Source organism: Podarcis liolepis, assembly GCF_965112155.1.
Source record: "Podarcis liolepis genome assembly, chromosome: 11".
NCBI lineage: Eukaryota > Metazoa > Chordata > Lepidosauria > Squamata > Lacertidae > Podarcis > Podarcis liolepis.
In genome coordinates this window covers 20542880-20555153 of record NC_139565.1, presented here as the reverse complement: position 1 = coordinate 20555153, position 12274 = coordinate 20542880, and the positions used below count along the sequence as shown (strand labels likewise).

Sequence of the window (12274 nt, the reverse complement as noted above, 5' to 3'; positions counted from 1 at the left end):
AAGGCTACAGGGAACCAGCCTTCTCAACAGCGGTGCCTGCCCTGTGGAACGCCCTCCCATCAGATGTCAAGGAGATGTGTAACTATCTGACTTTTAGAAGACTTCTCAAGGCAACCCTGTATAAGGAAGTTTCTAATGTTTAATGCTTTATTATGTTTTTGTACAGTATATGCTGTAAGCTGCCCAGAGTGGCCGGGGCAACCCGGACAGATGGGTGGATGATGATGATGATTATTATTATTAAAGCCTGAGTATATGCTCTGCTCCCAAGGCTAAGATTTCTTACATTTCCCTGATAACCAGTTTCAGCACCACCTATGACATCTCCCTAAGGCCCCAAGGTAAAAAAAAAAAAGCCTAAGGAACAACGTGTCTGCTTTCAAGATAATATTCTGTGCCTTCCATGAAGAAACCTTGCACAAGAATCAGCCATACATGTAGCTTCTCCTGAAGCTCAGTTTTTAAAGAACAATGCTCAGGCTTATTGAACTAGGTTATTTTAGAAAGATGTTTTATCAACCACCAACAACCTCAAGTATAAAATAATTTTTCCAACTAATGACCAGCAGGATGACAACGTTTTTTAGTTCTTATCAGAAGCCTGCAGTCCAGTTCTGTGAAGAAAAAATTCATCAGTGACAGTATGAGAAGATTAAACCTCTTCCAATAGTGAAAACTGGCAGAAAATAAATAAAGCTGATAAATGATGGCACTTGCGAGTGAAGGTGCTGCAGATTTTACAAGTATTTATGGTTTTGTTCATAATGAAGAGGAAAGATTGAGAAAGCCCATATTCAGGAAAACATATCTGAGTTCTGAATTTATATAGAGGTATTCTCCATACATATAAGTTTGCAGTAACCATATGAATATGAACAAAAGGAAATAAACCAAGGGCTTTGCACTCAATGATTGAGAGAAAGGTTTTGGAGAAAGATCTTTTTTCTCGTAGCAGAGTTAGCACAATGACGATAGCTCCAAGCACATTAAAACTTGGTTAGATTTTACATCTTCTCTAATCCACCTTTAAACAAACATTCCCCATGAAAATACTTAGGCTTGAATGAATAACAAGAATCTTAGCTTTGCAAATAAGTGAAACTCACAGAGTTTCCAGAAGTTACAGCAAACATGCAATCTTGGGTTAGAAAAAAATGCAGACTTTAAATCTCTTTTAGAGAGATTCATTTCACTTGCAGGGAGCCATGGCTGCATGGCTCCTTCTTTGCTTGCTCTCCCAGAAACAGAGTGGGAAGCCAGTGGGAGGAGGCAGCAGAGACTGCTGAGAGCAAGCTAAGCCCTGCCCACAATGGTAACTTGAGCTCAGGGCTCAGGTTAACCCTTTCTCTCTCTCTCTCTCTCTCTCTCTCTCTCTCTCTCTCTCTCACACACACACACACACACACACACACACACACACGGGTCAATAACTGTATACAGTTGTACTTTGGTTCTCAAACCTAATCCATTCCGGGAGTCTGTTCAACTCCTGAAACTGTTCGACTCCTGAAACCTAACCAAGGGACAGCTTCTGATTGGATGCAGGTGCTTCCTGCACTCAAGAAGAAGCCGCGTAGGATGTCCGGCTTCTGAAAAACATTCGCAAACCGGAACACTTACTTCCAGGTATCGTTCAGGAGCCAATTTGTTCGGGAGCCAAGCCATTCGAGTACCAAGGTACCATTGTATTACAACAACTGAGGCTACCTAAAAGTTTCTTGCGAGAAGACTACATAGTTTTCCAGTTACATGCGTAAGGCATAACTATGGATCACAAAGTATAGACAGACTTGATGTAAAACTTAGTCAAGGGCTTCAGAAAGCATATGTAGCTCTGTCCATAACCTTTCACATATTGCTGTGCTGTGTACATAGGGCTTTTAGTCCTGATCACATCACATACTGCTGCACCTCAGTCATAGTAATATGGGCTGGGAGAAAGGTCACACAGGGTAAACTGCCACAGCATAAGAGCCCAAGTTTGTGCAGAGGTCAGAGAGCTCCCCCAAACTTAGGCCTTGAAACTAGTTTATGGACTATATAGCTTCCTTGCTCCTGAGATCGGGAACTTTCCTGAGGTTGGCCCTGTTGCACAGGAGGTTCTTTGTCTCACCTCAAGGAAGAGTGACATGGCTGCATGCGTAAACTGAATATTTTACTTAGGATCATCAGGCGTTACTGGTTACAAGAGAAGCAAGGAGGAAAGTGAATGAGAAATTGCAGCTCACAACACAGGAAGGCTGCTGAGCCCACCCACCCATTCTACTTCCAGATACATTAACCCCTTAAGTGTGTCTTTGTCTTCTCCGAGTACAGTGGTGTTAATTAAAGACTGTTGCTTACTCCAGCAGACCCTTGGGAACTAGCTCAGAACTGCAGGGCTCCTTGAGGCACTGACTTCTTTTGCAACTCCTAAGAGGAGTGCTGTGGCCTAGAATTTGGCTGAATGATAAATACACCATTTTCTTATCTACTTAGTTCAATGGAAAGCTCTCCTCAGATTAAAATTAATATTTCAATATGCAAATTGCACTTTACAAAATTTCAGCTCAGCTCTAAACAACCAACAATAACTGAAAACAGCAGTTTCTTGCACAGCCTGCCTCTCGCTGAATACAGGGAACTGGATTGGTCACCCGTGCTGGAAACAGATGCTGGTTCCAGGGAAATTTTATTACCATTTGCCTCGCATCAGCTGGGAACAGGATTCTGCTTGTTATTGGAAAGAAGAGAAACAACAGTGGAGAAAATTCTTACTGATGTGTCACCTTTCACGACTGTTTAGCTTTAAAGTACAACTAAAGAATTTAGGGTCTGAACTCTTGCGTTTTTTGTTTGTTTGGGAAAAAATGTGTTCTCTATAAATTGAATGGATGTGTACTTTCTGAAAAGGTCACTAAACATCTTCTATAATAATAATAATAATAATAAATTTTATTTATATCCCGCCCTCTCCAGCCGAAACCAGGCTCAGGGCGGCTAACAACAATAAAATAGTGCAACATTGTAAAAACATTTCATTATAAAAATTACGGTAATTAAAATCCAATTGATGGCAACCATTAAGCTTAATTTCTGTAAAGATTGCCAAAGGAGGGAGTCAGGCTGCGCCCTGGCCAAAGGCCTGGTGGAACAGCTCTGTCTTGCAGGCCCTGTGGCAAGATGTCAAGTCCCGCAGGGCCCTAGTCTCTTGTGACAGAGCGTTCCACCAGATCGGAGCCACAGCCGAAAAAGCCCTGGCTCTAGTTGAGGCCAGCCTAACCTCTCTGTGGCCTGGGACCTTCAGGATGTTTTTATTTGAAGACCGTAAGTATGGACTTGCTATTTAAAAGGGGGGGTGTGAATATGTCAAAGGGTTAGGCCATGGGTAGGCATACTAAGGCCTGGAGGTCGGATCTGGCCCCTGCTGAAAAAGTTTGCTGACCCCTGGGTTAGGCTGTGAGCCATCTGTGATTGAACAATTACTCACAAACATAACCCCCAGTGAAGTGAAAGAAGCCTGGCGTGGTTTTTATTTTCTTGAGTTGATGAAAAGAAACCATTCTGGAAGTCGCCTAAGAGTACCTTTATAGGCAATGCTGTACATTTGTGCGGCTTGGCTTCTTTTGGGATATGCCTGGCCAATTCACTGCGGGTCTTTTAGTGGGCACAACATTTGCTTGTTTTAGATGCACCTTTCTTGCTGTGCCCCCCCCCAAAAGTAGGCTTCAAACAGCTTAAAGATTAAAAGCGTGTGTTTTCTGTTTACTACTTGGTTTGTTGCCACTGAGGAAAAAGCTTCTGCAACTTTGTTTATTCGTATAACGAAGTATGATAAGGTCAAGTGCTTTTTAGCCATCTGTTCCCCACTCTGCTATGGATATCGCCCTTCGTGAAAAGCCGCCTCTCTCGCAGCAGAGAGTGATTGTTTCGTGCAAAATACCAGTAGCCTAACTGTGCAGCCGCGCCTGCTGTGAACACAAACGTGTTCCCTTCGCTGAACTAATTTGTATCTGCTGGGCCAGCTTAATGCAACGCTTCCTTATACCGTCCCCTTCGCCAAATGTGACAGCTGCTGCAAGGAGACCTGTGGTGCATGCGAGGCCCTTTCGTAGCCTCTCTCAGTTGTGTCTCCACCAAAACATCACAGGGTAGTATGCTTCTGTAAAGCACATGGATGTGAAGCATTACAAACGATGGCTTTCCACAACAATACTCAGTAAAAGGGGGACAACTTTAAGCTATGTTTTGCAAACATATTCTATCAACTTACTATGACAATATAGTCCCTTCCATCCTCTGAGCAAGGCACACAGACTACCTATGCTAACAGAAAAATGCAAATTTTTCAGACAGATATAAAAATCAGTCACACAGAATAATAACATTATTCGGACATAGTTACAAGAGTTTAGAACTGGGTAGTCAAATGGTTCAGTATTTTCTAGACATTATCTTGTTTCTTCAAGCTCTGTCAACTTGGTTTTCTGAAGCTTCGTGCAAGCAATACTCTATGCACCTGCATTGATCTATTATTATTATTATTATTATTATTATTATTATTATTATTATTATTAAATTTGTCAGTCGCTTTATCTTGCCCAGGGCAACCCAAAGCAACTTACAACCAAAAAACAGGCCAGAAAACCCACAACTCCCACATAGATACATTAAAACCAAGTGGAAAGAGAAATACAGTGGTGCCCCGCAAGACGAATGCTTCGCAAGACGAAAAACTCGCTAGACGAAAGAGTTTTCCGTTTTTTGAGTCGTTCCACAAGATGAATTTCCCTATGGGCTTGCTTCGCAAGATGAAACGTCTTGCGAGTTTGTTTCCTTTTTCTTAAAGCCGCTAAGCCGTTAATAGCCGCTAAGCCGCTAAGTTGTTAATAGCCGCTAAGCCGTTAATAGCCGCTAAGCCGTTAATAGCCGCTAAGCCGCTAATAGCCATGCTTCGCAAGACGAAAAAACCACAAGAGGAAGAGACTCGCGGAACGGATTAATTTCGTCTTGCGAGGCACCACTGTACACTAAAAACATCCCATTCAAAATGTATTTTGAAAACTATGAGGAATCTTATTCTCTTCTATATCTATATTCAAATGGCACTATTTAGAATCTGAGAACCGGGGGGGGGGGGCTACACAAAAGCTGGAGGCACTTTTTAGATGGCAAATCCTACTGAATTTAGCAGAACTAACTTCTGCAAAAATGTAAGATAGGAAAGGCAAGCAGGCCATGTTCGATAGAATGTACTCCTCATCCTGAAAATAAAACAGAATCTCGCATACATAGGATACATTTAGAAACCTGTAATTTTATGTGATTATCTGCAAGAAATGCTGTTTGCAAAAATAGTATGCTAGAAATACTCTTATGCTGAAATACAAAATGCATATACATAATTTACATGTAAAAGGGAAGGGAAACTGTTTTGTTATAGTCCTAGAACATTCTTTATGCTTTTTGGAATATACAGCACTTACACTTTAGGACAAGAAAATGAGAGGAATCTTGCATTTTATTTATTGGATATATATTCCTTTTGACTCCCTGAAAAGGCTTAAATCATAATTATAAGCTCTTCTGTGGAAAATCTGATCAACATCTGCAAGATAAACAGCAATAAATCTGAAACAAGCATGAGAACTATGCATGTAAGCAGCTTCCAACAATTTAATGAAAATTTTAACTCTCCACAGTTGCCTCTCTCTTCCATTTCAGAAGTCATACTCTGATTATGACTTGGATAAGGTTCAAATTCACTAAGCACCTTTGGTAAAGGTAAAGGTAAAGGTAAAGGGACCCCTGACCATTAGGTCCAGTCACGGATGACTCTGGGGTTGCGGTGCTCACCTCGCTTTATTGGCCAAGGAATCCGGTGTACAGCTTCCGGGTCATGTGGCCAGCATGACTAAGCCGCTTCTGGTGAACCAGAGCAGCACACTGAAATGTCGTTTACCTTCCCACAGAGCAGTACCTATTTATCTACTTGCACTTTAATGTGCTTTTGAACTGCTAGGTTTGCAGGAGCAGGGACCAAGCAACAGGAGCTCACCCTGTTGCAGGGATTCAAACCACCGACCTTCTGATCGGCAAGCCCTAAGCTCTGCAGTTTAACCCACAGCACCACCCGCATCCAAAGTACCTTTGGTAGCAAGCTATTATTTGTCAGCCCCATCACAATATAGATAATTACCTCTGCTACAGATGTGTATGTCAACCATTTTGAATACACAAAAAACAAACCACAGCTCTGAGATTTTCAGTATCACTGATTCCTATTCAAAGTGTGTGCACAAATGCATATGAACGTTTTATTATTTTTATTATTATTAGTAGTAGTAGTAGTAGCCATTCTGGGTGCCTTACATAGTATCAAAAAATACCAAACAGTTGAAGCATCTGCTGCATTGTTAACAAACAATTGAAGTTTCTAGATCTGGGAGGTTTGACATCTTTTTCATTTAAAATTATCTATCTATCTATCTGTCTATCATCTTCCAAGTATTACCTTGAAAGTGTTTTATGAGTTATCTGCTGCTAGGAATGGGAGAAAAATGTACTATGTGGTTTGTTTTAGAGTACTATCGTACACATTTCTATTCAGAAGCAAGTACCATTAAATTTAACGAGACTTACTCCTAGGTTAAGTGAATATAGGATTGCAATCTGAGGCATTATGAAAGAGAAGAATGGAATTAAACACACAATTGTCATTTTAGAGATGGACTTGTGTTTAATGTAACATAAAGTTCTGGCCTCAACATTTGCTCAGATGTACTTTTTGGCAAAAGTGCAATCCGCAACTAGTGCAAGTTTTTGTGTGGCAACTGTTATATTAAAATTTAAATTATTTCTAGTAATAAAAACCTTGTTTTAATAACTTCAGAAGCAAATAAATGCTGGCAGAAAAAGAGAACTTATTTTGAAAGAAGAAGATCTTAGTAATTCTCTAGAGAAAGAAAGAAATACTGCATACTTTGTGCAGAAGCAAAGCATGGATTGCACTTTACTTCTGTGTTATACAGGTTACTCTCAAAGGGTTAGACAGCTTGATTATAAGAAAATAGTGTCATAATATAACCTTTGTATTAATGGCAGTAAAATATGGGAGATGCTTTTTAAACCTGTGTTTGGCTGATCTTTGGGGCCATAAAAGGAAGCTGCAGTTCATGCAACAATAACTTTTACCGATAGCAGCCGCCGGATATTACAGTCCTCAGATGTAAATTTTATGAAAAAGAACATTATTATGAACTTTGCAGACAGTTATTATGTCTCATTTTCAGCTGTTTAGCACAGTTCCGAAGAGGTTTCAGCTAATGAATGCAAAAGGAGATTTAAAGTTATTAGAAAGCTCTTAGTTTGAGTTTAGCATTGACAGGTTAGCAAATTACACACACACACACACACACACACACACACACCTACCTTTGACAGGTTACATCTTATGGTCAACTGGTGATAAATGTCAAAATAATGTAAGATTGTTTCCCCTTACACCAAGCCAAAAACATTTGTTTACCATGCCATGACCCAACCATTCTAAGTAGTTTTGCTGTATTAAAAAGCTAGGGCTGAATTAGGTGTTGGGAGTGCAGCAAAGTAACTGAAATATTCATTTCTTTACATGCCAACCTCTGACTGACTCTCTCTGACCATATTCTCAGCATATCAATTTTCACTGTGTGAACTGACCACTTCAGGTTCTGTAACAACAGCAAACAGGCATAAACTTTGTACCTATTGCTTCTTAACAATTTTTAGCCTATTCATGCCTGAGGGGAGTGTGGCCCAATATCTTGGTAACACAGTACATATAAACTTTGCCCTAGTTGTATGGGATCTTCATTTCCTCAAGCCGCTCCTTTATAAATGAGTGAATATTTTTTTTCTCATAGAAAACTCATGTTGCTAGTTGCTACGGTAAGATTTGAGAGCTCCCTGTATCTGTTCTGTTGTTTAAAAGTATCTCTCAAAAAAGCATGTCTTGAATAGAAAGGAATTTATTATTAAATAGCATTAGCAATAGTAGTTCCCTTCTACAGCCTGCACCTACTAATAGTAGACTCTCCTGAACCTTGTCGTCTAGTTCCTTCAAACCCAAAAGGGAGATGTACAGTCACAAGTAAATAGTTTTAAGCACAACACATTCCTAAACTGGCTAAGAGAGTGCTAGACTTATTAATTCCCCACCCTATACAGTCGTACCTTGGAAGTCGAATAGAATCCGTTCCGGAAGTCCGTTCAATTTCCAAAATGTTCAAAAAGCAAAGTGCGGTTTCTCCTGCAGACAATCAGAAGCTGTGGAAGCCCCATCAGACATTTGGCTTCCAAAAACAGTTCACAAGCTGGAACACTCACTTCCTGGTTTGCGGCGTTCAGGAGCCAAAACGTTCAAGAACTAAGCTGTTCAAAAACCAAGGTACGACTGTATTTCTTTTATATGTGGATTCAAGATTTCAGCTTTTAATAGTACATCAATAACAGCAAGACAATGTGCTCCCTACCCCGCAAGTAGTGGAAAGTTGCAGTAGCGATGCTACAGGGTTTAGACCCTTTGAATGAGAACTGGGGACTTACGGTGTCTTTGTGGTATTTGTTTTATTTTACAAATATATACGCAGCCTGTGTTGGAAGCAAACATGCACTCCTAAACAGGGAGCAGATCTTCTAAGTCTGCATTCACAAACCCTGTACCCCCACTGAATTTCATACAACGCACTAAACACGCCAGCACAAATCTCAAAACTCTGCCATTCTTTGTTGGATTCTCTCTGCCTTCAAACTGAAAAACCTGGCTCCAAACTGTTTCAGTGCCTGCACAACTCATCTCTGAAGGATGTAAGGGCCAGATCCTACTCCAATCGGGGACGGGGGGTGGGCAGGAACAACCTATAATCAATTAGGATTACTCGACAAAATTCTCAGCCACCCGTTCACCATGCTTAAGATGGCCAAACTCAGAACTGTACTGATGGTTCCAGTTCCACATATGGGCAAACCTTCAGCAATTTTTTTAAAAAAGAAATTGTAACAGAAGAATAAAAATGATATGCGGAAGGACCGGATTAATAAATTGCATGAGAATTTTACAGCAGATAGGGACCAGCATAACTAACGGAGCTTGCGAGCTGGAACGATGCATTAATTCATTTTTATTTTTAAATGTCTCTATATAATGCTTCAGGATGCATTAACTTAAGTTGCTCTTCTTTCAGGCTTTATTTAGGCCATGAAAACCACTCTGAAATTAATAAAACTAATAAACAAAAGCAAAACAAAACATTAAACGGATGAGAAGGTAACAGACCTTACTTGTGGTAGAGAATCTTTTTTTTAAAAAAAATATTCTTACTCACTTGGAACACTACACAGACGATCAGTATTCCACCTCTATCAAATCATAGAACTGTAGAGGTGGAAGGGAACCCTGAGGATCATCTAGTCCAACCCCCGGCAATGAAGGAATATGCAATTGTCCCATTTGGGGATCAAACCTGCAACCTTGGCATTATCACCGCCACCCTCTAACCAATTGAGCTAGCCAGGCCATACATTGAGATATAAGGCATTCTATTCACAGACCTTCTCAAGCCTCTATTCTTGAATCTCAGTACAGTGGTACCTCGGGTTAAGAACTAAATTCATTCTGGAGGTCCGTTCTTAACCTGAGGTACCACTTTAGCTAATGGGGCCTCCCGCCGCACGATTTCTGTTCTCATACTGAAGCAAAGTTCTTAACCTGAGGTACTATTTCTGGGTTAGCAGAATATGTAACCTGAAGCATCTGTAACCTGAAGCGTCTGTAACCTGAGGTACCACTGTAGAAGTACAAATCTGGATATACAGTGGTACCTCGGGTTACATACGCTTCAGGTTACAGATGGTTCAGGTTACACAGAAATCGTGCTCCAGCAGCGCGGCGGCAGCAGGAGGCCCCATTAGCTAAAGTGGTGCTTCAGGTTAAGATCAGTTTCAGGTTGAGAACGGACCTCCAGAACAAATTAAGTACTTAACCCGAGGTACCACTGTGTGTCATTTTGCCTTTCTTTTTTCTGAGGCAGTGCCCTTTGTGAGGAATTCCCTGCTCCACTGTTCCTTTCTCCTCTGTTTGTGTTCCACTGGTGTTTCAACACTATTTTTAAAGAAGGAGAAAAAGCCTTCGATTCTGCTGTTGATCAATTTAATTAATTTATCATTACCTCCAGTTTCTGTGTTCTTTGTGTCCTGTGGGGTTTTTGTGTGTGCTACTTTTAGCTTTTTTTTTTTGCAACTGCTTTAATGATAATAGTATTTTGGTTTTGACCTTTGTGGTTTTATACTTCATTTGCAACCCCGTCTTGGGAGTCAGAAAGCAGGATATTTTTCAAAGGCAGGAGAAAAGCAGGATGCAATATTTTTCTATAAACAAAATAACTAAATAAATTCATATTACGTTTAATATTAAAAGGCTTGTGGTTTGGGGAAGAACTGCAGCTTGGTGGTCCAGTAAATGCTTTTCATGAAGAAGGTTCCAAGTTCAGATCCTGACATCTTCAGATAAGGCTGGGAAGACTCCTGCCTAAAACTCTGTGGAATTGCCGTCAGTCAATATAAAGATACTATCAAGCTAGACAGATCCACGATCTGACTTGTATAAGGCAGTTTTCTATACTTCTGTGAGTTGCTGACCTGGCAGTTCTGAGCCTGATCTAAAACCTGTCAAAAAAGCTTACAGCATACTAAATGTGGAATTTCTACCAAGCACACAAGGGCTATTGTCAATGTAATCAAAGGTTACCTTTGCTGAAGATAACTTTTGATGAAGAGAGATTATACCAGGTGTTGCTGCAGAAGCCATCATTGTAAAGATTTCTCTTAGGTCACGGTATTGATCAAATGCATAGTTGAGTAAAAACAACATGAAACAGGACTAGTATTTCAGCTACTAAAAGGAGTCAAGGACCCTCCTACTACATTAACATGTGAATATGTAAAGCCGTTGGTCAGCAAAAACTCCAGCCATGAGTTATTCAAGCATCTCTTCCAAGAATTTTACCCCAAAGGTTATTTTTTAAAAATTGTTTTCAACAGCAACAGTAACAACTTTTAACAGTTCCATGCATAATGTACATGGGGAGGAGAGCCACTTGGAGCAGCATTTTCCATATTAAATTAATAATAAAAGGTATATGCAAATGCTGTGTTGCAGGTGTCTGCAAGTCTGCAAAGGGAACTGACTCAGGCAGAAGCACACTTCATTTTTAAGTCTGAGTGTTAAACCTTACCTGTTTAGGTATTCGAAAAAGGGTGTTCTTAAAGAATATATCTTTGGCCTGGCTCCATGTTCCATCAATGATAATGATCACATAGGGATCAGGTGAGCTCAAGTCGACCTCTTCCAAATTTGCTGCTCCAGCTCCGGGATATAATATTAAGGTATTTTTATTTCTGCACACAGATGCCAGCTCAGGGTACCTACATAAATATTGAAAAAGTGACTTTAGTGTTTTCTTTCTTTCTTTCCGAGAAGTACAAATATGGAACTTGCTCGTCTTTTTCGATCCTGCCTATCCCATTTCACCTCATGATAAACCTGGATTCTAGGTATTCACACATATGAAATCTGTTTAACATACTTAGCCCCACTGGCTTAGGAAACTCCAATTCTTCATTCATCGGAATGAAACTACTTATTTACAATCTTCCCCAAATAATTCCACCCAACACTCTCAAGGACTACTTAAATGCACGGGGAAAGAAACCTGTGTATTGCACTCCTATTAACTTTGTGAATGAGACTGCAGAAAGCTGTTAGCCTTTGGAGGCAGAACAATAGTGGGGTGCAAGGAGCAGTGTGATGGATCAGACTTCCCCAGGAGAGGGATGGGAAACAAGCAAACCAGCTCTGCCAACCCCTCCTTTTTTGCTGACTTCCCCACTGTTAGCAAGCAGGTATCTTCTTTCCTTAGAGACGGGTGGCGCTGTGGGTTAAACCACAGAGCCTAGGACTTGCCAATCAGAAGGTCGGCGGTTCGAATCCCTGTGACAGGGTGAGCTCCCATTGCTTGGTCCCTGCTCCTGCCAATCTAGCAGTTCAAAAGCATGTCCAAGTGCAAGTAGATAAATAGGTACCACTCCAGCGGGAAGGTAAACAGCGTTTTCGTGTGCTGTTCTGGTTAGCCAGAAGCGGCTTAGTCATGCTGGCCACATGACCCGGAAGCTGTATGCCAGCATCCTCGGCCAATAAAGTGAGATGAGCGCCGCAACCCCAGATTCAGCCACGACTGGACCTAATGGTCAGGGGTCC

At 40.8% G+C, this 12274-nt stretch overlaps 1 protein-coding gene across 1 annotated transcript in view; it reads right to left on the bottom strand.

Moving 5' to 3' along the window:
* DTWD2 (DTW domain containing 2) overlaps positions 1-12274 on the bottom strand; it is an 88633-nt gene that overhangs the window by 32807 nt on the left and 43552 nt on the right. The window contains exon 4 of the mRNA XM_083464635.1: positions 11253-11442. Coding sequence (XP_083320761.1) covers positions 11253-11442 — 190 coding nt within the window. The remainder of the gene's footprint in view (positions 1-11252; positions 11443-12274) is intronic.